This window comes from Rattus rattus, chromosome 1 (assembly GCF_011064425.1).
Source record: "Rattus rattus isolate New Zealand chromosome 1, Rrattus_CSIRO_v1, whole genome shotgun sequence".
Classification (NCBI taxonomy): Eukaryota; Metazoa; Chordata; class Mammalia; order Rodentia; family Muridae; genus Rattus; species Rattus rattus.
Genome location: NC_046154.1, coordinates 153,501,943 through 153,525,840, shown reverse-complemented (window position 1 = coordinate 153,525,840; position 23,898 = coordinate 153,501,943). Strand labels below are relative to the sequence as shown.

General features: G+C 54.7%; 2 protein-coding genes across 4 annotated transcripts; one reads left to right on the top strand and one right to left on the bottom strand.

Moving 5' to 3' along the window:
- Window positions 1-176: 176 nt before the first annotated feature.
- On the bottom strand, window positions 177-12,760 carry Fzr1 (fizzy and cell division cycle 20 related 1). The gene is made up of 14 exons (XM_032907223.1): window positions 12,540-12,760; window positions 5,447-5,570; window positions 5,188-5,313; window positions 5,049-5,112; window positions 4,793-4,920; window positions 4,546-4,628; window positions 4,271-4,454; window positions 3,080-3,145; window positions 2,441-2,543; window positions 2,176-2,360; window positions 1,682-1,915; window positions 1,337-1,441; window positions 973-1,065; window positions 177-877 (listed from the first exon to the last, which is right to left on the bottom strand). The coding sequence occupies exons 2-14, from the start codon at window positions 5,513-5,515 to the stop codon at window positions 836-838; spliced, it is 1,482 nt and encodes a 493-aa protein (XP_032763114.1). The 5' UTR covers window positions 5,516-5,570; window positions 12,540-12,760; the 3' UTR covers window positions 177-835.
- A 6,039-nt stretch (window positions 12,761-18,799) lies between these two features.
- On the top strand, window positions 18,800-23,487 carry Dohh (deoxyhypusine hydroxylase). Of its 3 annotated transcripts, none has more exons than XM_032907232.1 (5): window positions 18,800-18,959; window positions 20,838-21,152; window positions 21,550-21,626; window positions 22,234-22,474; window positions 22,675-23,487. In XM_032907232.1, the coding sequence occupies exons 2-5, from the start codon at window positions 20,879-20,881 to the stop codon at window positions 22,989-22,991; spliced, it is 909 nt and encodes a 302-aa protein (XP_032763123.1). In that variant the 5' UTR covers window positions 18,800-18,959; window positions 20,838-20,878; the 3' UTR covers window positions 22,992-23,487. The 3 variants fall into 3 exon arrangements, with proteins under 3 accessions (XP_032763123.1, XP_032763120.1, XP_032763127.1); XM_032907229.1 differs by having other exon boundaries at window positions 20,835-21,152; XM_032907236.1 differs by lacking the exon at window positions 18,800-18,959 and adding an exon at window positions 19,639-20,484 and having other exon boundaries at window positions 20,835-21,152.
- Window positions 23,488-23,898: the final 411 nt, after the last annotated feature.

Sequence of the window (23,898 nt, the reverse complement as noted above, 5' to 3'; positions counted from 1 at the left end):
CCCCTGGTGATGTACTCAGGTGGCTTCTCCTCCTTCCTCATGAAGCCAGAAGCCACCTGAGGCTGTGACTCCCCTAGGCTGCAGGCAGCCAACACCATAATGACCTGTGTCCCAGGGGCTTCTCCAGCCATCAGCATTTTTGGGACAATGCAACAAAACACACGAGACAGACCCCAAGGTGTCACAAATACATATATATACACGTGCACACGCCATGGGCCACCACCACACTGGTGATGGATGCCCAGGTGAGGAGGGGCAGGAGAAATGGGGTCTGAAGACAGGAAGGCCTAGGAAGCTTAAAGGAGGCCAAGAAGAGTTGGACAAGGCAAAGAGGCTGGCTGAGGACAGGGCAGGGTGACACCAGGGAAGGGGTCACAGGAGGTGCAGACAGACACAAGGTGGCAACGCAATCAGAGTCAACGCACTTAGTGTCCCAGGGCAAGAGGAGCAGGTCCCTGCCACTGCCTCCCAGGATGTTCTCTGGCTTGGGTGTCCTGGGGTAGCTACAGGGAGGGGCACAACGGCTCCAGTCCATGGGTCCCCAGGTGACACTGGGTTTGGGGGTTTGATGGGATCTCGGCCTCCTGCTCAGCTGTGTCCAATATGGCTTGGGCAGTGGTAACAAGTAGCAAGTGTCCATCTGGCTGAGGGTCCCCACGTCCCTGTCCCAGACACTGGCTCCACAGCTCCCAATGAGGCATTTAATGAGACTCTGGGGTCTCCGGCCCGACTCCCGCCCGCCAGATGCGTCTGGGAACGGTAGGTACAGCAGGGCCCATGCATGCTGGCTACTCCATCTCTGCCCATGGGGCCGTGCATCCCGCCTGCGGGTCTATCGGATCCGGGTAAAGAGGTTGAGCACAGACACGGATTCCTGCAGACAGGGGACACAAGTGACTGTGTGTTAGGGTGCCCAGGGGTGCAATAGCAGGTGGGCAAGTGTGGCCACCACCCACCCAGCCATGTTACCTTTGTAGAGCGTGTCTTGCTGAAGACGTTCCAGAACCGCAGGGTCTCATCTCCAGCTCCAGTGACAATGGCCTCCCCGTCAGGGGACATGGCCTATAGAAGAGACATAAGGGCCCTGGCTATTTTCCAGCTCCAACAGGCAGCTCTTGCACCCAGGCAGGAGACACTGAAACTGGTGTGGTATGGAGGGCCTGTACCCTGTGGAGTGAGGTCTAGTAGATGGGACTCCCCACTTCCCAAACTGTGGGTTGTTAGTGGTGGCTTCTACTATGGCAGCAGGAAGGCTAGGCTGATGTTGACCTTCCCAGCAAGGCCTGCCACATGGAGCCCCAGGATGCTGACAGCGACAGTGGCCAACACTCACCAGGTAGAGGACACGATACGAGTGGCCAGTGAGCTTGGCCACCTGTGTAAGGGACGGGTACTTCCACACGAGGATCTGGTTCTGTGAGTAGCCATGTGTGCTCACCTAGAGGAGGAGCTAGGCATCAGGGCTCAGAGGACCTGGGGATTCCCGTGGGCTTCCCTCAATGGAGTCTCAGAGATGGGACTGACCAGGACACATGCTGTGGCCTGCACTGCCTATTCCTCCGCCCAGGCTGACATCACACAGCACACAGGCAGCAGGCAGGTCTCAGCCCCATGCTCGCACAGGCTCAGACTGCTCTGGGCAGTTTCTTCATCCTCCCCACACCCACTGTGCACTTACCAGCTCGTTGGCGTGCTTGGACCAGGCCAGGTTGCACACTTGTGAGCCTGTGTCAATGCACTGCAGAGGCTGGCCTGTCAGAGTGTTCCAGAACCGGATGCAGCGGTCGGCAGTGCCACCACCAGAGGCCAGCAGTCCATGCTGGTGTGGTGACCAGGCAATAGCCTTCACGGCTGCCAGGTGCTCCGTGTACTGCTGCACAGGGCTTAGACTTGAGTGGTTCCACACGAGCAGCTGCAGGGCAGGGCAGGGCAAGGCTATGACCGAGGCCCATTCAGGGACCAAGGATGCAAGGCAGGCACAACCCAGAGGCATGCACACACCTTCAGGCCAGCTCTAGGGACAAAGTCCTCAAGACGACCCCTAACATACAAGTTTCCAATACCCAGGCCATGACCTCTGTGCACCCTGTAAACCCACCCCTTCCCTTGGGGGCATCAGGTCACATATGCCTGTCCCCGGTTCTAGCAGGAGCTTGGGGGACACAGCCCTACCTTGTTGTCATTGCCCCCCGAGGCGAGCAACTGGTGGTCTGTGGACCACTTCAGGCCGCATACTTCCTGTCGATGGCCCTGCAGCCGCCGCTCTGACTGCAGTGCTGGTGTGCGGATGTCCCGTTGCAGGATCATGCGGTCCCGGCTACCGGATGACAGCTGGTCAGCATTCCAGGCCAGCGCCCCTACAGGGTAACAGCAGGTTAGCTGTGGCCTGCTCCAAGGCTGGGGCCCGAGGACGCAGCTGGGGAGGCTGGGTGCTCACCCACGCGCGCTGTGTGTCCCTCCAGCACAGATAGCTTCTTGCCAGCGGCAGCATCCCAGATCTGCACGAAGCCCTTGTGTGTGCCGACTGCCACCAGGTTCCCCTAGGGTGACAGTGTGGCAGGTGTCCATCAGGTGGGCATGGTAGAGCAGCTCACCCAGCTCACCCTCCACAGAGACTCAGGGCTATCTCTGTAAGCTCATTCTGTCGTTTTGCTTTTTAAAACAAGGGCTCACTCAGTATTCCAGGCTAGCCACACACTCAGGCTGACCTCAAACTAAGGGTAATCCTCCAGCCTCAGCCTCTGGAATGCTGGGTTACAGGTTGCCTCTAAAAGCTGCTTTGCTCAAATTCTCCCCAGTGTTTCTAGCAGTGGAGTCTCCTGGTCACAAAAGTGGCAGTACGTCACCACTCAGGCAGCACTGCTCTAGCTGGGGCAGGCCACACTTCCATCCAGGAGTCGGGCTGCAGTAGGACCAGCACAGTCTCAAAAAAAAAAAAAAGGCTGAGGTGTGGCTAGACAGTGTGGTGTGTACACCTGAGCACACTAGGGACAGTAAGCAGCCATACTTAGTCATCTGGGCTCTGCCATGGGGGGGGGGGGAGAGGTGGCCCCAGAACCCAGCCCTCTGCACTCACCCGCTCAGACCAGCCCACGGAAGTCACTGAGTCCCCTTCTACGGAGAGGTCACAGAGCCGGGTCACCTGTTGGCAGGAGGTTAGATATGGGGCTGTGAAAGGCAGCCTGGTTCCGGTTGAGCTAAGGCTAGAGACCCCGGAGACCCCGAAGGGATGGGAGGCGTGTCGCCCGTTCTCAGGAAACTGGTCGGCCCTCCATAGATTTGTGGCCATGAGTCATGAAAGGGCAACACCCCAAGCCCCTCCAACAGGTAGAGGATGTGACCATAGGTCACATAGGCTCAAGACAGATCTTTCTTTCTTTTTTTTTTTTTTTTTTCCTTTTTTTCGGAGCTTGGGACCGAACCCAGGGCCTTTCACTTGCCAAGCGCTCTACCACTGAGCTAAATCCCCAACCCCAAGACAGATCTTTCTTATGAGGTACCCAAAGGCCTGGAGGGTTAGCTAATGAACTTTCCTTCCCAGACACTCCTCCCTGCAAAAGGTATTTAGTCTCAGGATCACTCTGAGAAGTGGGGTAGTTTTACTCATCTACTTTCTGCCATGACAATAAATAATGTCTCATAACCACGGACTGTCTCTTCATCAGGATCTGCCGTGGGGAGCCACAGAGAAGGCCTCCCTGTTCTCCCAGCCACGGCCACAAGGACTAACCCCCCCAGACCCCCTGTGGGGCCAGCTGGAACTCCCCCCTTTCCCCTTTGGCCCCCTCGGCCCCCCACTCCATTCTCAGCTCTTCTGTGGCACCTGAATGCCGAAGAGACTGAGAACACAATAATCCCAGCCTTCTTGCAGGCCCAGGGACCCCCGAGCCAGCTCTGGCGGTCCCCCGCCTCAGACTGTGCTTCCCCATCCCCAGAGCCCTGTCCCGAGGCTTCCCTACTGCTCACACCCGCCCAGTGCTGTAGCCGTCAAACTTCTGGCATCCCGAGCATCGGAGCCCTGTGGCAGAGCAGGTGCAGGACCCCACCTAAGCCTACTGTTGGAGTGAGGGGCATGTGGGCTGCGCCCTCCTGGGTACACCCCTGAAAGGCCCGGCCCTGTGTTAGGACCCCACCTAAGCCTACTGTTGGAGTGAGGGGCATGTGGGCTGCGCCCTCCTGGGTACCCCTGAAAGGCCCGGCCCTGTGTTGCACTGGCTGCTGTACTGGTCAGACCCCCACGGAGGAGCACGGGTGCCTGGGCGCCCACCTGGCTGGTGCATGCGCTCCACAGGTACACGCAGGTGCCTAGCCCCACGCTGAGCACATTGAGGGAGGACCAGTCCACCAGGTTGAGGTAGAAGTCGTCCTGAAGCTCTGGCGCGTCCAGCACCTTGAAGGGAATCTTGGAAATCTTGCGTGTGGGCTTCCGAGGCGACCGCAGCAGCTTCTGACTGTGAGGATAGTAGGCTGCCGCTTTTGGGCGCCCTAGACCCGGTACCCCACCGCCAGTCCAGGATACTTCGGGATCCAGCCCTGGCTTACCTTTTGTTGCTAACTGGGGATAGAGAATATGGGGACACGTCGTTGCCATCATCTGGACTCGAGCGCTTGCTGCTGAGGGAATACTGCGGGTAGGACACTGGGTTGAGTGGCTTCTGCGGTCTCATGACTTAGGGAACCATGAGCACCCCAAAGCTGACACAGACCAGGTGGAAGCAGCAGAAAGGACAGAACAGACAGGTCCCATAGCATCCCAGCCTTGAGGGTCAGTGGCTGCCGCCTGGCTCACCGTAAAGAGACCCTTGTGCTCTGGGGTGGATGGCTGCAGCCTCCGATCCTCTGTCTGTGGGTCCTGCACCTTCTCGATGCCGGCACCCAGCAGCTCATTCTTCAGCAGTGCGGAGTAAGCAAGGCCATCTGTAAGGGGTGGGCGTGTCTCCGTGGGGCGGGGCTTCAGGTGGGTGGGATCTGCAGAGGGGGGCACCCAGCGGGAGGCCAGACTAGCTGCCAGGGGTTTGTGGGAAGGGATGGGGCCAACCCCTCACCTTTGCCGTTGTCTGAGGTGGCATCCTTGGCTTTGCGGTTCTGGCTGGGGGACTTCTCATTTTCCTATGAGAGAGGACATCTCAACATGACGCTGTCCCCTCCTCAGGGCAACAGTTCAGTGCCCTGCCTGGTACTCACATTGATCCTATGGAAGTTTACGCTCCAGTTGGCCCCGGCCCGCGAGGGGATGAAGCGGTCACCATGCTTGCTGGGAGAGGACACTGGGGAGTTGGCTGGTGTCAGGGTTCTCCGCATCTCTGAGACCTGTGAAGGGTTTGGGATTTAGTGGGGGTGACCTTCAAGTGGAATGCAGGCCCCTAGAGTGTCCCTGTGGACAGAGTCAGGATCTACAGGTGATGTTGTTCTGGGGGACTTAACAGGATGGCCTATCACTTACACACGGCACGGTGTTCTCATTTTGGATGATGATCTGTCGCAGGAGCCGTCGCTCATAGTCCTGGTCCATGGCAGGCGGGCAGGCGGGGCGGGGCCCGCAGCCGAGGGTAGCCTGCGAGGGTAGCCTGTGGGTGGGCAGAAACACAAGATAAGTCCAGGCCTCTGGGACACAACAATGGGGAAGGCCAGGCTGCATTTTTCTTGTAAATCTTTTGTTGTTGTTTTGAGACACAGGGTTTCTCTGTGTAGCCCTGGCTGTCCTGAAACTTGCTCTGTAGGCCAGGCTGGCCTTGAACTCAAATATCTGCCTCTGCCTCTGCCTCCTGAGTGCTGGGTTAAACCACTACTGCCTGACTTACTATTTTTGAGACAAAGTCTCATGCAGCTCAGGCTGGTCTCCAACCCTCTGTGTAGCCAAGGATAACCCTGAAATATTGCTTGTCCTGCCTCAGGTATATGTCACCATATCAGCCAAGTACTCAGCATCCCTTAGCCTGAAGAGGAGATATGGGTGGGTGGGTGTGGGTTCCATCCTGGTTCTGACACTTCATCAGGGTCCTAGGCCAGCCCATCATGCTGTATGTGTGGTGAGGCTCAGTCCCTAGGGAGAGGTGGGGCCAGTGTCCAGTCATGACTGAAGGGGGACTGGGGACTCCTTTGGCAACAGGAGCAGCTGTGGCTGATGGTCTTTGGTGCTCATGTTTACACTTGAGATGGGAGAGCGAGGTCAGCCACAGCAGAGGCCGTGGCCAGCGCTTTGCTTTGCTCGGCCCATAGGCTGCAGGTACTGTTTGATAGCACAGTACCCAATTCAGGGCTCCGGGGCTTCAGCTTCTTCCCACCCTCCTACCTGCCCCGCCCCCACCCCGGCCCCCAGTCACCACCACAGACCCCTCTGGGCATGAACCCAAGGTTGAGTATACTGACTAGAGAGAAACACAAAGGCAGAAGCAAGAGATGGGCTCCAGCTCCTTCTCTAGAACATCCACTCCCTTCCCACACTGAAGCTTGTACTCAACACCGGCCTCCAGCCTCCCTGGAGCCAGCACCTTCTCTGCCCAGTCCCTTCACCAGTCAAAGAATGTGACCCAGGGAGTGCACACAAAACCCTGCAGGCTCAGGGGCGGAGGACAGGAATGGACGGACACACAGCAGGTCCATCTACATGCACTAATGTGACCTCAAGAACATCATGCTCAGTGAGGGACCAAGACAGAAATGTCACATAATGTGGGCTCCATGATAGGGACCATGCCCACCACTCTATCCACCCACTGTCCTTGACACAGTGTCCTTGACACTGGAACTCATGATCCTCCGGCCTCAGCTCCCTGGAGGATCATGAGTTCAAGTCCATCCTCAGGTACACTAGCTAGATTGCTTACACCTAGAGGACACAAAGCCAGGACAGCAAAAGGCTGGGGACCTGTTCAGACATGTCACCTTGTCACTGTAGGTGGGAAGCTGACTCTGAGAGGACAGAGCCTTCAGCAGCGCTGGGTCCTACACCTTCCTGTGTGTGTCAGTGTCACCAGGCCCTCTCCTGCTGTGTCACAGGACGCTGAGGAAGCTACTAGCAGTACTTAGTACCCAGCTGGGCCCAAGCACACTAGGGAGTGAGACCACGGATGTGATGGGCTGTCAGTTTGTGCCTGCCCTAGACTGCTTAGTGGGAGCCAGGGCCCAGCCGCCCATTTCCACTGTGCACCTGTGCTTTTGCTTGGCCCTCCCGCCCCTGCCACCAGGAAGCTCCCTGAGGAAGCAAGTTCAGCCCACCTGGCCTGCAACCACCGGTCACTCCCTCCAGAGGCCACAGATCGTGAAAAACTGGTCCCCACAGCTAGTGTGTCAAGGACCCGAAGGAGAGCTCCCACCCATAGCCATGTGTGGGGACTTAGTGTGCTGCACTGTAGCCTCAGGCCCATATCACTTTCTATGGGGCTTGGTGGGCCCTGCAGGGTACTGAGTTGCATTCCTGGCCTCTACCCACTCCATGTCATGAACACCCTGAGTCCCAACAGGCATGCATGTTTCTGGAATCAGGAACACTACCAGTGAGGGCAGCAGGCTCAAGGTACCCCAGTGTTGGCGGTCAGCTGCCCCCGACACCCTGGCACCACTGCCACCCAGGCACACAGCAAAGCACTGGGCCTCTTCACCCCACTCTTCCTTGTCACGGCTGCCAACAGCCACCTTCCAGCCATGGGAGACCAGCACAGGGATATGGTCTGGCTGTAGAGCTGTCAGCCTGGCACACACAGTGACAGGGGTTCTGAGGAACTGAGCCGTGAGAGGACAGAGCTGTGGCCTGGAGTCTGCGGTCAGCTCCTCTAGCACTGCCCATCTAGGGGGTGCCTGGACACAGGGCCCCTCCCATGTGTGACCTTGGATCAGATGTCCCACAGAATTTATTGTTGACAAGGGCCTGTAGTCTCCAGATACCCTCAGGTGTCAAAGGAAGGGATTTCCCAGTGACACAGGCCCCTAACAGGCTCCTTCTACTCCCTCAAAGCCACCTTCTAGCCATGGAGACCAGCAGAGGGAGATCCTGACAGCCCCATTCAGCCAGGGACCCCAGGGGTACTACAGCTGCTCAGGTGTCTGCAGTCTGACCAAGGCCCAGGGTGCAAGAGAACTCCCAGTCTGCATACATACACCCATGTACTCCTGCATCACGACGTCTCACCTTGTCCCATGCATACATACACCCATGTACTCCTGCACCAAGAGGTCTCACCCTGTCCCAGCCAGGCAGGTTCTAGCTGACCGCACATCCTACCGAGCTGGCCCATGGGGGAGAGACCCCTGCCACTGGTCTCCGTGTGACCAGGGCATCATTCATGTATGCCAACTGTGTGTGAAAACCTCACACACTATACCCCCAGATTCCTTATGGCAGGCACAGGGCTAGAGGATGCTCTCTATGTGGTGGCCTGGGTCCTGCCTCTGTGCTAGGATGGGATGGAAAAGAACAACTCACCAAGAGTAACAATGTGTGTTACCTTTTCCTTATGTTGCCACCTTGGGGGTGGCAGTCCTAGAACAGGGAGGGAGGGGGCTTAGCTACAGCTCAGGGCAGAGCAGATGATCAAAGCCTGCCGCCATCCCAGCCCCCAGGGACATGGCCCAGGTCCATCCCAGCCCCCAGTGATATGGCCCAGGTCCATCCCAGCCCCCAGTGATATGGCCCAGGTCCATTCCAGCCCCCAATGACATGGTCCAGGTCTATCCCCAGACTCCAGGGACATGGACCAGGGAAACCATAACAGGAAACTTCTAGTTCAGGCCAGAAGTAGGCTCCTAGGCTCTGGAGGCTGGGGTAGCACCCAGTAGAGTGAATCACAGAACTAGATACCGGTGATGACCACACCATCCAGTGAACACATAAAAACCACGATTGTCCATTTTAATAAAATGTGGGATGTGAGAATGTTATCTGCATTAAGCAGATAAAAATCTAAACAAAAATTAATAAAAATCAACTTTCCTAAAGGCAAGGCCGATGAAGACAGAGTCCCAGGTGGGCAGGGACACAGCAGCTCACCCCCACAGCCTTTGTGGGGCCAGGGACACCTGCCACCTGGCACACGGGAGGCTAAGGCAGGAGGACTGTTGAGTGTATCAGGCTGAGCTACAGTGAGACTGTGGTTAGAAAGAAGACCCAGAAAAGCCGGCTGGGAGACGGTCCGGAAGGCAACTGCAGCCAAGCCTACAGGCCTGAGCCGCAGCCCAGGGGCCCATGAGGTGAATTCACCTCTGCAGGCTCCGTCTGACAACACGCACACAGAGACAAGTGGGTGCAGAGACACACACACACACACACACACACACACACACACACACACACACACACACAGACACAGAGAGAGAGAGAGAGAGAGAGAGAGAAAGAGAGAGAGAGCGAGCGCTGAGTCAGCACACGCTGCCGTGGTGGAGGATCACCTCTAAGACCAGCTCCGGAGCATCCAACACCCTCTCTGGCCTCAGACAGACATACACAGACACAGACACAGACACAGACACACACACAGACACACACACACACACACACACACACACGAAATAAAAAATAAATCTTGGGGTTGGGGATTTAGCTCAGTGGTAGAGCGCTTGCCTAGGAAGCGCAAGGCCCTGGGTTCGGTCCCCAGCTCCGAAAAAAAGAACCAAAAAATAAATAAATAAATAAATAAATAAATAAATAAATAAATAAATAAATCTTAAAAACAAAACAAAACCCCCTACAAGTTGGGCAGTGATAACACATGCTTTTGATCCCAGTACTTGGGAGGCAGAGGCGGGTGGATCTCTGTGAGTTGGAGGCCAGCCTGGTCTACAGAATGAGTTCCAGGACAGCCGGGGCTACACAGAGAAACCGTGTCTCAAAACAAACCAACCAACCAAAAATGTACAACTTTGGGGTATGGGGCCACAGACCGCACCTAATCGCTAAAGAAAGGCCTAGTGGCAAGCAGGAGGCTGAGGCAGGGAAATGTTGTCCTGGACCTTGACTGTGTGGCAGGAATCTGCCACAAGGGAGCAGCAGAGGCTCTGGACTGCTCCCCACACAGCACTCGGTCCCAGCAGACAGGCCACGCACTCCCAGGATTTGCCAGTTTCTAAAATTCCAAGCCCCTTTCTCAGATCTTCACAGGCTTCAGAGGACCACAGAGCCCACTCTTTCTACATAACCCAGAACTGAAAGTCTCTGTGGTCCAAAGCCCCAGAGTCAGATCCTGCCTGAGAGAAACCTAGAAACACACACACACACACACACACACACACGATTTAAAAATGGGGCTAGAGAGATGGCTCAACCATAAAGACCACGTGCCAAGAGCCCAGGTTTGGTTCCCAGAACCCATACTAAGCGACTCAGAACCACCTGCAGCTCCAGGCGTAGGACATGGCACCCGGGTGGGCTTCTTTGGGCACTGCATGCCAGGGGCAAACATACAGACACACAGATACACACTTATACACAAAAAATAAACACAGCTTATGGCTGGAGAGATGGCTCAGTGGTTAAGAGCACTGACTGCTCTTCCAGAGGTCCTGAGTTCAATCCCTAGCACCTACAAAGCAGCTCAAGACTGTCTTTAACTTCAGTTCCAGGGGATCTGACACCCTTTTCCAGTCTCTACCAGCATCAGGCACAAATGTGGTACCCAGACATACATGCATGAAACATACCCATACACATAAAAATAACAAAAAAGCCACACATACATTGTTTTGTTTTTGTTTTTTCGAGACAGGGTTTCTCTGTGCAGTTCTGGCTGTCCTGGACCTCACTCCGTAGACCAGGCTGGCCTTGAACTCAGAGATCCACCTGCCTTTGCCTCTACATAAATCACTTCAGCCCAGCACCCACATACATTTTTTTTCTTTTTTCTTTCTTTTTTTTTTTTTTTTTTGAGCTGGGGACCAAGCCCAGGGCCTTACGATTGCTAGGCAAGTGCTCTACCCCCGAGCTAAATCCCCAACCCCCCCCAAACCTTTTTAAAAAAAAAAATTTTAAGGTAAAGAAGGCTATGGGCATGGTCGGGGATGGAGCCCCTGCCTAGAATCTCCCAGTAAGGGGCTGAGGCTCATTAGTGACCTCTCTCTTCTAAGCCATGTGCCTTAGGTTTCAGTCCCAGAACCAGGAAATAAAACACCAAGACTCCTGCAGTGCACTTAGCTCCTGACCCTCTATCAGAAGGAAGCAAAGGGCTAGTACTGGCAAAGAGAAGACACCCTTAAACAAGCCAGTGACCCATAAGCCATGGGCTAAATTCCTCAAGTACCAAATCCACACCTGAGAACTCCATTAAGATTTACAACACATGCTTTCCCAGCCCCATGAGAGCCAGAGCCGCCAAACTCCCTTTCCAAGTCCTGATCCCCAGAGCCAGAGGTGGTGTATGTTCTGGGTGAATCTTCACTGGGAAATCACGCTCATTCAAACTGCAGGAAGGAGCTAGGATTGGGACTCAGCAGCCAGAGGAATGAGGTCACCTCTCACACAGGATGGGTGGAGGGCATCCTTCCCACCAGGTGCTGTCAACTAGGAGTGAATTGGAGGAGTAGGGTAGGAAGGGAATACCCTACAGGGGTTAGTCCCAGGCTTACAGCTTGGAGACAAGTGAAGCTGGTGGGGTGATTTGAGGGCTTTGTAGGGGACAATGGCTTTGCCTCAGGGATAGAGGATGGAGGGACCTGGACTTGCATTTGGAGACACAGAGTGGAGGTTCAGAGCATATGGTGGGTTTGGGGACACAGAATATCTGTGATTTCTGACCATGTCTCCCCTGAGATGAGACCTGGTTGTTGGCTGAACCACTGGGTGTTACATGGCAAATTTAGTCCACAATCCCTTCCACAGGGGACTGCCAGATGTGAGATTCCTGGGCTCTGGAGGTTGACTCAGACCCCAGTTTGGATGGAGGGAGCATCTGAGGCAGGGGGATTTACATTCGGAAGTCAATAGGGTGTAGGTGAAAGGTTTGCAGTTGTAGAGTCTTGGGTGATCAGCATGGGGAAGAATTCCCAAAATGGGATATATAGCTCAAAAGAATAGAGTGTTGATGACAGACAGGGTGAGGTCACTGGGGACAGACGGCTCTGGGATCTGACTCAGGACCTCATCTCCATTGTGGGGTTTTGGTGGAAATAGTAAGGGTAACTTGGATTTGGGGGTGCAAGGAGCCTGACTTAGGGTCCTGAGTAGCAACATGTGGAATGTCTTGGATTTGTACATTGCTGTGTTCAGAACAAGGCTCTGGGGATGATTGCTGTGATGGACAGGGCGAGGTCAAGGCGAGGTTGCCAGGTGAGGGGACTCAGGGTTGGGGTGACGCAGGGACTCATCTGGGAGATGGGTTTGCATTCTGGGGTTCCTGAGGAACAGTATGGGTGGTGCCCTGGATTCCGGGAGCACGGCTCAGAGTAGAGCTCTGGGGATGGAGGACTCTCTGACAGACTCAGAGAGCTGACGGGGTACGGACCGAGCTGGTGGTCGCTGGAATCTGGGGTTCAGGGTCAGGCGGCACTGGAGCCTCTGAGAAGGAAGGGGTCGGCTAGGGGGCGGGTCCCCGAGTCACCCTTGTCCTCACCTGCCTCGCTCCGGTCGCCAGCCGGCTCCCGCCGGTTCCCGCTGGTCTCAGGAACACGCCGCGCCCGTTCGAGGCTCTGCCGCTGCGCCAGGCCCCGCCGCCGCCGCTCACGGGAATCCCCCGGCCTCCGCGGTGGCTAATATGGCGGCACTCAGCGGCAACCCGACTCCCTCCCCCAGTCTGTCCCGCAGGCCGCGCGCGCGCCCGCGACCGGCCCCGCCGCCCAGCGCAACACCGCGCCTAGGCCACGCCCCCTGAACCCTCCCCCTAACGCCGCCAAGGTTTTCCTAGAACAAGCCACGCCCTCAGCCCCCGCTCACCGCCCACCACGCACGGCTCTCCCCGCCAACCCCCTGTGCCCTGAGCCGAAGCCACGCCCCTCGACTAACCAACGCCTCTCTCGGGACACGCCCCCGCACCGCCTCTGCCCCTGTGCCTTGAGGACACGCCCCCCTAGACACGCCCACCCCTGCCGTGCTCGCGCCCACCCCGTACAGCTGCGCCTGCGCGCCCCAGCGCGGAGCAGCTCGGGAGTATGGGACGTCCTTCAGGATTTAAATCAATACAGGAAGCGAGGCGGCACTCGTTGCCCCGGGCAACCGTGGTCCGAATAGCTGTCCGGGAAGCTGGAGACCAAGAGTGAATGGGGGAAGGTGGGGGTGGACTCGGAGGAAGGCGTGGCTCCAGTTTGGGGAAGAATGGGGCGCGTCTCCCTGAAGCTTTGATTCACTCAACAATCAGGTGACTCCCCCAGGGATGCTGCTGGTTACTGTGCATTTATTGTTTTAATTTTTCGTGATGCCTCTCTCTCTAGCCAGGCTAGCCTCGAGCTGGAAGCAATCCTCCAGCCTCAACTTCCGCATTACTAGAATGACTGTAAGATAACTATCTCCGACTTCAAAAAATATTTATCGTGCCCCTGAGTACAGAGGCCCAAATGATGACAGCTGGAAACAAACCTCAAGAGGGTCCTGGTTCAAAACGATACATGTTCGGCTCATTGGGATGGTTCAAAACGTAGAGTGATCGCAGCCAAGCCAACTGGAGCCCAATTCAATATCTAGAGCCACTTAGTAGAGGGCGAGAACCAACTCCTGCAAGGTATAACTCTGACCATCCCACAGCACACATGTACCAGCCCCTGGCTAAATGACACACACTAAACAAATAGGGTTGGTTTGTTCTTGTTTGTTGTTCAATTTTTGTTTTTTTGAGTTAGCGTCTCTTGGGGTAGCCCTGTCCTAGAACTTGCTCTGCAGACCAGGCTGGCATCAAACTCAAAGATCTGCCTGCCTCTACCTCCCAAGTGCTGGGATCAAAAGCATGCACTGCCACCGACTGGCACAAGTAGAACTTTAAAAAAAAAAAATTGCATACATATAGGGCAAAGGGTGAGTTTTGGGCTGAGCTGAGTGGACAAAGCAGGAAGGGGTCGTCCAAAGGGCCTCTGGTGTTTAGCATACACAGCAATCTCAGCCTCAGACTCTGTGGCTGAGTATTCTTCCTGTGGGGTCCATTCAAGTCCAACATAATACCAAAACAAAACAAAGCCTACTGCAAGACTCTGGAGGAAGCTGGGCCATCCCCCTTACCCGACAGGCAAGTTGTGATATCCATAGCCAAAGCAAGAGAAGTGGAACGGGCCTCTGCAAGGGCAGCCACCCACTCAGAACCTCCTACAGGAAGGTGGATGCCCCTTTATTCACAATCTAGTGCCCACCCGCTGGAGAAGGGAGCAAGCCCTATTCCTGCAGGGGAACATAACACAGCCATGAAAAAGGTCAGGGATCTAATGGGTTATGAAGCAGAGGGATCCGAAAGGACACTGCTCAGTAGAGACAGGAAGTAAATTCATGGGTGCCAGAGGCTGAAGGAGGTTCAGGTGAGAAGTTAGGGCCTTCAGGGAGACCCTGGCTCAAAATAAACAAGGAAGGAGCTGGTAAAGGGGCTTCCAGCCAAGCCTGAAGTGTGGAAGTTCGGTCCCAGGTCCAAGTGGAGGCAGGAGAGAATGGACTCCTTTCTGGTTGGCCTCCACAGGAGTGTTGTGGTATGCACACACACGAGCATATAGAAGAGATGAGCATTTAAAGATTTCAAATAATACAACTGGAAATATAGCTCGACGGGAGTGTTTGCCCAACATAAACGAGGTTCTATGCTCAGCACCCAACAAAAAATAAAATGCGCTTTAGGCCAAGTCTGGACCCTTACCTACACCATTAGCTCCATACAAACCAGGCAGCGTGGAGGTCATGAGTCATCTGAGCACTGGGATATGGAGCCAGGAGGATCAGGAGCTCCACATGGGCTGGGTTAACGGCGCAGGGATTCTGTAACATTGGCTCTTGCAGAGGACCCGGGTTCAACTCGAAGCAGGCAACTCAAAACCGTCCATAACTCCAGGGGAACTGGATGTGGTGATGGAGAAGCCTGCACCAGCCTGCTGGGGGTGCACAGATGATGCCCCCAGGTAGCAACTTGCAGAGCACCTGCAGGCCCTGGGGTCCACCAAACGTGAGCAGGGAGACCTCAGCAAATGCATGGCTACAGGCCAGCCTGTCTGGGCTGCAGAGGGGCACAGCCCTCACCACCTGGCTCTGGTGTCAAAACATAAGTAGATGAAAAATTGTATTAAATTTTGAGGTGTGGGCAGTGGCACAGTGGGTAACATGCTTGCCCTGCAAACATGAGACAGGAGTTCAGATTTCAAGTCACGGGGCCAGTGAGACCAAGCTAAGGAACCTGAATTCAATCCTCAGAACACACACGGTGGAAAGAGGAGCTGACTTCTGCACATGGCACCTTGGCATATGCAATCTGCCCATAAATGTAAAAATAAAATGATAACAGAGCCAAGCAGCCAATCTCAGTGACACAGCCTTGCGATCCTACAGGGCCCTGGAGCAGGAAGAGGCATAGGGGTCATTTCAACAACAAACCCCACTTTTCTCTTTGTTTTGTTTTCAGATCAAGGGTTACTGTTTTTAGGCCTGGCTGTCCTGCATTCACTTTGTAGACCAGGCTGACCTCAAAGTTAAGAGCCTGCCTTTGCCTCCGAGTGCTGGGATTAAAGGTGGGGTGTCCACTGCTGGGCTAACAAAACTGTCTTGTCTTTATAAAGACAGGGGTGATGGAGCCACAAGTTATCTACTACTAGCTAACCAACACGAGCTGGTGAAGCAGAAAGACTCCTCTGAGGGGAGACGGGCCTGTAGCCTCACGGATGATGGACTTATCACCACCACCGAAAAGCTGCTGAAGTCATCGTTTCTGGGTCCTGGGCAGTATTTTTTGGTATCAGTTACTCCCAGGGCGGCCTCGGCAGTACGCCAAGGTCTGGCACACCAGCCTCATTCTGAGTTCATATCTGCTTCCTACACCCCTGGGTCCATCCCTTCCCATTGGCTGGTATGGGGGGCTGGATCACACCTGGTATCACCCGATCCTGCGATCCGCTCCAGCAACCACAGCCTTTCCTGAAGCTGTAAACATTCGTTGGCGCTGTGCCTTGTGGCAAAGGTACCAGTGCTGTCTGTTCCTGCGGCCATGTTTGTTATTTATTCTATGCATGTGCTGGGCATGGATGGAGGCATTTCTTCAAGCTCTCTGTCTTATGTTTTTTGTTTTTAAAGATTTATTTATTCATTTATTATATGTAAGTACACTGTAGCTGTCTTCAGATACACCAGAAGAGGGCATCGGATCTCTTTACAGATGGTTGTGAGCCACCATGTGGTTGCTGGGAATTGAACTCAGGACCTCTGGAAGAGCAGTCGGGTGCTCTTAACCACTGAGCCATCTCTCCAGCCCCTGTCTTATGTTTTGAGAACTGGTCTCTCACTCGACCTGGGGCTCACCCATTGGAGCAGGCCGGCGGGCCAGTGTGTTCCTGGCATTCCCCTGCCTCCGCACACACCTCACCTGGGAAAGCCAGCTTTCAGAGCCCACAGGATGTAGGTGGACGTTTGTGATCTGTGGTCCCAGGACTCAGGAGCAGTGTCCCATGTTGGAGGCCAGCCCTGGTCTGCAGAGCAAGATGCTGGTCTCAACAACAAGCATCCAAAGGAAAAATCCAACGAAGAAATGAGAAGGTGCATCTGGGCCTGGCAATGCCAACTGTGCTTTCCCACCCACACTGCTTGCCCATGGAGGACTGTCTATAAAAGAGCTGCAGCTCAGCGTGGATGGGGTTTTCACTGATATTTTTTTTTTCTTTTTTTTTTTTCAGAGCTGGGGACCGAACCCAGGACCTTGCGCTTGCTAGGCAAGCGGTCTACCACTGAGCTAAATCCCCAACCCCTTCACTGATTTTTTTTTTTTTTTTTTTTTTTTTCGGAGCTGGGGACCGAACCAGGGCCTTGCGCTTGCTAGGGCAAGCGCTCTACCACTGAGCTAAATCCCCAACCCCTTCACTGATATTTTAAGGCAGGTTTTTACTGTATAGTTCTAGCTGGAACTTGTGTAGACCTGGCCTCGAACTCACACAGCTCCACCTGCCTCTGCCTCCCAAGTGCTGTGATTTAAAGATGTGAGGCAGCGTGCCCAGTTATTAAATGTTTTAAAAATTCATTTCCGGGGCTGGAGAGATGGCTCAGTGGTTAAGAGCATTGACTGTGGGCTGGAGAGATGGCTCAGTGGTTAAGAGCACTGACTGCTCTTCCAGAGGCCCTGAGTTCAATTCCCAGCAACCACATGGTGGCTCACAACCATCTGTAAAGGGATCAGATGCCCTCTTCTGGTCTGAAGACAGCTATAGTGTACTTGTATGCATAAAATAAATAAATCTTTAAAAAAAAAAAAAAGAGCATTGACTGTTCTTTCAGAGGTCCTGAGTTCAATTCCCAGCAACCACATGGTGGCTCACAACCATCTGTAATGGGATCAGATGCCCTCTCCTGGTGTGTCTGAAGACAGCTACAGTGTATTCACATACATAAAATAAATAATTCTTAAAAAAATTCATTTCCAGTCTAATGTTCATTTTACTTTGTATTTTTGGGCATATGCATTGTGTATTTTGGGGCTGGAGAGATGGCTCAGTGGTTAGAGCACTGACTGCTCTTCCAGAGGTTCGGAGTTCAAATCCCAGCACCCACATGGTGGCTTGCATTGTGTATTTTTATCCTGTCTACTCACATTTGCATTTTCCACATTTATATACCTGTATCATACAAACCTATATAATAACAGGCTTCCTTCCAGGTAGCATTCTGATAATACACAGCCTATTTTTGTCTTCATTTTTATTTTTAAGACATTTTTACCACAAATTAATTCTGTGATAATGGACTTCATGGGACTGGAGACATGCTCAGTGGTCAAGTGTACTGGCTGCTCTTCTAGAGGACCCAGGTTCAGTTCCCAGCCACCCACATGGTGACTCACAACTCTCAGGGGATCTGAAGCCCTCACATAAACACACGTCCAGGCAAAATCCGTGCATGTAAAATAAATCGTTAAAAAATTAATGAACTTCATGATATTTATTTCCACACACATATTTAAAATTTTAAACTTCGATTTTATGGTCATGTCACTGCCATATAGCCTGTGGCTCCCCAGGATCGAACTCATGTCCTCAAATTGACTGCAAGTGCCCTCACTGCTGAGATTGCTCAGAACTCCGGAGCTCAGAACTGAACCCAGGGCCTAGGCAAGCGCTCTACCACTAAGCTAAATCCCCAACCTCTTGTTTTTTTTAATATATATGTGAGTACACTGTAGCTGTCCTCAGACACACCAGAAGAGGGCGGCATCAGATCCTATTACAGATGGTTGTGAGCTACCATGTGTGGTCGTTGGGATTTGAACTCAGGACCTCTGGAAGAGCAGTCTGTGCTCTTTTTTTTTTTTTTTTTTTTTCCGGAGCTGGGGACCGAACCCAGGGCCTTGCGCTTCCTAGGCAAGCGCTCTACCACTGAGCTAAATCCCCAGCCCCAGTCTGTGCTCTAACCACTGAGCCACTCTCCAGCCCCAGAACTCCTATTTTATTTCTTTTTCTCCATTTGTTTTGGTCCCACAGACCTCTGGCGGCCGCCTTCTAGAACACCGCCACGCCCATTAGAACCTGCGCACGTTCTGTAGGGATCGTCGCTGTTGCTCTTTGAATAGGATAATACCATTTTCTTTTCTCTATGGGGGAAAGTCGGAAAGACTTCTTCCGGAGGAAGACCGGAAGTCGCTTCTCCGGCTTTTAGGACAGTCACGAGGCGTCGCTGCCGTATCGCTCTGTGTTTGAACACCCCTAATCGCGGCGATGGTTCCGCCCCGCCTGATCACGTGGCCACCAAGATGGCGGCGCCCAGCGGACGGTGCGCGAGGTTCGTCAGCTGACTTGTTCTCGGCGCTGTGGCCGCGACCCGCTTCTATCTGTCCCGAGTGACCAGAGCTCAGTGACCAGTCCTTATAGTCGAAAGCAGGGTAAGCAGTGCCGGAAGTGCCTTCGGGGAGCTTCCGTTCTGAGGTACTCGCTGCCGGGGCGCGCAGGGATTGCGGTGTGGGGACGTCAGGGCACCGTCAGGGTTTCCGAAGGGAATTGGACGACTTTGCCATTTTTTACTTGCGTATTTGACACAGGGTATCATGTAGCCCAGGCTAGCCTCCAACACACTGTGTAACTACGAATGGCCCCGAACTCTAGCCTCTTCCTACCCGGTGCTCAGGTTTGCCGCCTGTGAGGGGCTTGCCAGATGCTGGGCTTCGTGCAGGCCCGGCCCGCGCGTAATCACTCAGCCTAAGTATTTGGGGACAAGATCTCCTGGGACCGGTTATCTTCCTGGTCAGCCTCCTCTTCTCGGGCCTGCCCAGCCCTGGAGCCTTTTTGAATTAGAGGGAAGCCCCATACTTCTAATGGGCCGCACTCTTGGACCCACAAGATATTTGGTCTCCTCTGTTGTTGATATAGGTAAATCGGGAGGTGGTCTTTTTTTTTTTTTTTTTCCCCCGGAGCTGAGGACGGAACCCAGGGCCTTGCGCTACCACTGAGCTAAATCCCCAACCCTGGGAGGTGGTCTTACTGCCGCACAGTGGCTGCCAGTTCCCGTGGACCTGCTTCATGTTTGTTGATTAATTCCTTTTCAAGGTGTGACTGTCTTATGGGGTCCATGGTGAGGCAGTCATACCTGCCTCATTAAACCCAGGGCCCGCGGATGACACTAGAGCCCAGAATGCCTTCCAGCTTACCACAACCTGTTAGTCCAGTGTGTTATGCATGCGTCTGCCGTCGTCTTTACTAGTGTTTAGCTGGCTGACAGGGTCGCGCCCTCTTGTACGTCTGGTTCCACTTAATTCATCCGCGAAAGAAAACACCTGTCATGTGGGTGTGCTATCCTGCGTGGGGCCACGCACAGGGTAAAAGCTGTGCAAAGTCAGGAACAGGAAGAAGTTCAGAGGGAATAGAGGAAGGACGAAGTGTATCCCAATGGGATTTGAGGGCTACAGGGAAGCCCCAGTAGTAAGGTGTTGAGAGGTCACTTTAGGCAGGGATGAGATCCATTTTACAACTGACAGAGTTTCTAGATCATCCGAGCTGTCCTGAAGGAATGCGTTCTCAGTTTCAGGGTTGAGTCCAGGAGGGGAGGTCACTGGTTGGGGGGGGGTCCCTCCCAATGGGAGCATGATTCAGGGCTAGGTCTGCATGCCCAGGGCCTGACTTCTGTTCGTGCCTCTCTGGGCAATGTGTGGAGCTTGTGGCAGATACATAGGGGAGAAGCCATTGAACCTGAGGCCCAGAGACAGAAAGTAACTTACTTGAACTGCAAAAACCATGGGCCGCTCTGGATTGTGAAGCCGATGCCAAAAACCAAGATGGCCTTGAAGAGTGCTCTGCTCACCCCCACCCCCACACACACCTTGGTGGAGGGTGGTGGATATGGAGAAAGTTCTGTGGACTGGAACTCAGGGATCCTTCTGCCTTAGCCCTGGGGCTGGAACGGCAGTTATGTAGGTGTGTTCCATAGCATGGGTCTTCTCCTTTTTTTTTTTTTCTTTAAGATTTATTCATTTATTACATATAAGTACACTGTAGCTGTCTTCAGATGCACCAGAAGAGGGCATCAGATCTCTTTACAGATGGTTGTGAGCCACCATGTGGTTGCTGGGAATTGAACTCAGAGTAGTTGGGTGCTCTTAACCACTGAGCCATCTCTCCAGCCTGGGTCTTCTCCTTTTTCTTTTTCTTTTTCTTTTTTTTTTTTCTTTTCTTTCGGAGCTGGGGACCGAACCCAGGGCCTTGCGCTTGCTAGGCAAGTGCTCTACCACTGAGCTAAATCCCCAACCTCTCTCCTTTTTCTACAGCAGGTTTTTACTGCTGAGGACCTGGACCCGCTGGGAGGCTTGCCATGGTAACAGAACAGGAGGTAGAGGCCATAGGGAAAGCCCTAGTGGACTCCACGCAGCCCCTGCAGGCCCGCTTCCGTGCCCTGTTTACCCTGCGGGGACTTGGTGGCCCCGATGCTATCTCCTGGATCAGCCGAGGCTTTGGGGACAGCTCTGCCCTTCTGAAGCACGAGCTAGCCTACTGCCTGGGCCAGATGAGGGACCCACGAGCCATCCCTGTGCTGGTGTCTGTCCTGCAGGACAGGAACCAGGAGCCCATGGTGCGTCATGAGGCAGGTGAGTAAGAGCAGCCCAGTGGTGTGTTCATTTCTATCCCTGGGACACGGCTGGGTGCAGCTTCAGGGAGGTCCTGCGGAAGATGGGAGCCCTACACAGGGCTGTGGGTGGCAAACAGAGCAACCATCCACGTCCAACAGCAGAGGTTGGGCTTCTGAGCTGACTTCCATGCCAACCCGTTCCTGGCTTCAGGGCCTTGGCACACTCTGTCCCTCTTGGCCCAAAGTCTGTTTGCTTTGTCTAGTGATGACTTCTCAACTCCACCCCGGCACCGTCTGGGGTGGATGGCTTTAGGCCCAGCAGGCCAGCTCAGAGACTGTAGGCCCAGCTGTGGCCTGAGGGAGCACTGAGGTGCTGGGCATCGCGCAAGCTCCTTCCTACTGATTTGTCTCCTCAGGGGAAGCACTGGGGGCGATTGGTAACCCGGAAGTTCTAGGCCTCCTGAAGCAGTATTCCACCGACCCAGTGGTTGAGGTGAGGAAACTCTGACTGGTCCATCTCTGCCAGGACAAGCTCCTGACAAAGGTTGCTCTAGAGATGGAGGGGTGAGGTCAGGGAAGGTGGGCAGAGCCTCATGTGCTCCCCTTACCCACCCTGCACCCAAAAATCTACCCTTGTACCCCCGTTCTGTACATTCCAGTCATGGAGTCTGCATTGTGTAGTCTTTTATGTCCTGTGTCTCACTGAGCACCATGTTCCAAAGGTTGATCTATGCTACGCTGTCGGAGCCTCACTCCTCCTTTTCACGGCAGAGTAATACTTCAGTGTGTGAGGGCGGGCTATGCGTATTGTACCTGCTGGGCTCCCCTCTGCTCTCTGCCTCAGTCCTAATGTATGGGCTCCCAGGCACGAGTCTGTCCCCTGCCTTCTTCCTTGCTTTTCCTGCGATGTCCAGCCCCGGGACCTTTGCACAGACTGCCTGTGTCCCCCAGGTCTCCCCAGTGCCCACTCATGCCACTCTTTGGTCTGTGTCCAGCCTAAGGCCACTCCACCTGGCTTAGCCATAAGCCTGTGAGGACAATGACTGGCAAGACGTGCCCTCCACATAGGAACCATAGCTCCCTCTCTCTGCCACTTGCAGGTGGCTGAGACGTGCCAGCTCGCTGTTAGGCGTCTAGAGTGGCTACAGCAGCACCCGGGGGAGGCCACATGTGCAGGACCCTACCTCTCAGTAGACCCTGCACCCCCTGCGGCAGAAGGTGATGTGGGGCGGCTGCGGGAGACCCTGCTGGATGAGGCGCAGCCACTCTTCGAGCGTTACCGTGCCATGTTTGCCCTGCGCAATGTGGGTGGCAAGGAGGCTGCCTTGGCCCTGGCTGAAGGTGAGGTTGAACCCTAGCCCCAGACCTGGGTGGTCTCTTGTGCAGCCTGAGGGGCAGCTTTGACTCCCAGGGGCCACCTTCTCCCCATCCAGGTGCTCCACACAGACCCTGGGGGGCTGGCCCTGGGCATCTGGAGTCCACACGCCCACCCTTTCCTGCCTGCCTGTCCTTACCCTGTTTTCTCGGCCCTTGCCTCACAGGCCTGAAGTGTGGCAGTGCGCTCTTCCGACACGAGGTGGGCTATGTGCTAGGTCAGCTGCAGCACGAAGCAGCCGTGTCTGAACTGGCAGCCACATTGGCACGGACCACTGAGAGCCCCATGGTACGACATGAGTGCGCAGAGGCCCTGGGTGCCATCGCCAGGCCTGCTTGCCTGGCTGCACTGCGGGAGTACATCACGGACCCTGAGCGAGTGGTGCGGGAGAGCTGCGAGGTAGCACTGGACATGTACGAGTATGAAAATGGCCAGGACTTCCAGTACGCAGACGGGCTCGAGCGCCTGAGGCCACCGCCCTGACATGGCACCCGGCTCACCCAGCAGCACCCAGGACTCTGCCCGGCACCTGGTCACCTGCTGGGACTATCACCTGTCCTGTGCTCTGGGGCTGCCTCCCCCGCCCACCACGGCCCTGGCCACATGGACTGTGTGGCCCTCTGCTGGCTGTGCCTCCCATCTAGATTAGGGAGCAAGTAGCCAAGGGAGGGGCCTTGCTTCCCACTCTGTGTTCCTGCCCTGCTGGGTGCTGGTGGGCAGTGCCACCCCATGCTGTCTGCTCTGTGATTCTGTCCCTCGCGCCCTCCACACCAGCACAGATGGCAGTGCAGAAGCTTGCGGGCATTAGGAATGACTCAGCTCAGGAAGCTGTGGGGAAAGTTGTGGGGCCTGGGGCAGGGGTGATGGTTCTGAGTCCATAGGGGTCAGGCGTGGGGGGGTGCACCTCACATCTGGGTCAAGCAGGGAGCACAAGCCAGTTCCAGGGTGCTGCATGAATAAAATAAGTTATTTCTCACAAGTGCTGACTCCTGCTTTGTGGGGACAGGGGCATGGCCTTTGGTGGGGCACAGAGAAAGGGGCTCAGTGGTACAGCTAAGAGTCCTTATTGTGGATTCCCATCCAGGCGCCCACAATTCCACGTTAGCTGGGGCACACAGTTCCCCGGACCCCGTCCATCTCTTCCATAAGTGTTTTTGACACAGAACCCAGCAGCCCACAGCCATATGTGCCAGCGTCCAAGGTCTGGGACTCAGGTGTCATACCCATGCACATGATGTCACCTGCCCAGTGGCCCCTGCCCTCCCACGCCTTCTGTGCTCTTCCCAGGAAGGGGGTGTGGCCAGCATGTATGCGTCCGTTTTTGAGTCTGGTAGCCACTATGGCTGACCTGCTGAGGGCCAGCGGTCGGTCAGCATCGGTGACACCTGGG

Excerpts from the sequence above, each read along its gene's own strand:
- Fzr1 (XM_032907223.1), bottom strand. The coding sequence starts at position 5,515 with ATGGACCAGGACTATGAGCGACGGCTCCTGCGACAGATCATCATCCAA. Across the intron at positions 5,113-5,187 it reads TAAACTTCCATAGGATCAAT|GAAAATGAGAAGTCCCCCAG; the intron begins GTGAGTACCAGG and ends CCTCTCTCATAG. Across the intron at positions 4,629-4,792 it reads AGCACAAGGGTCTCTTTACG|TATTCCCTCAGCAGCAAGCG; the intron begins GTGAGCCAGGCG and ends TCCTACCCGCAG.
- Dohh (XM_032907232.1), top strand. The coding sequence starts at position 20,879 with ATGGTAACAGAACAGGAGGTAGAGGCCATAGGGAAAGCCCTAGTGGAC. Across the intron at positions 21,153-21,549 it reads CATGGTGCGTCATGAGGCAG|GGGAAGCACTGGGGGCGATT; the intron begins GTGAGTAAGAGC and ends TTGTCTCCTCAG. Across the intron at positions 22,475-22,674 it reads TGCCTTGGCCCTGGCTGAAG|GCCTGAAGTGTGGCAGTGCG; the intron begins GTGAGGTTGAAC and ends CTTGCCTCACAG.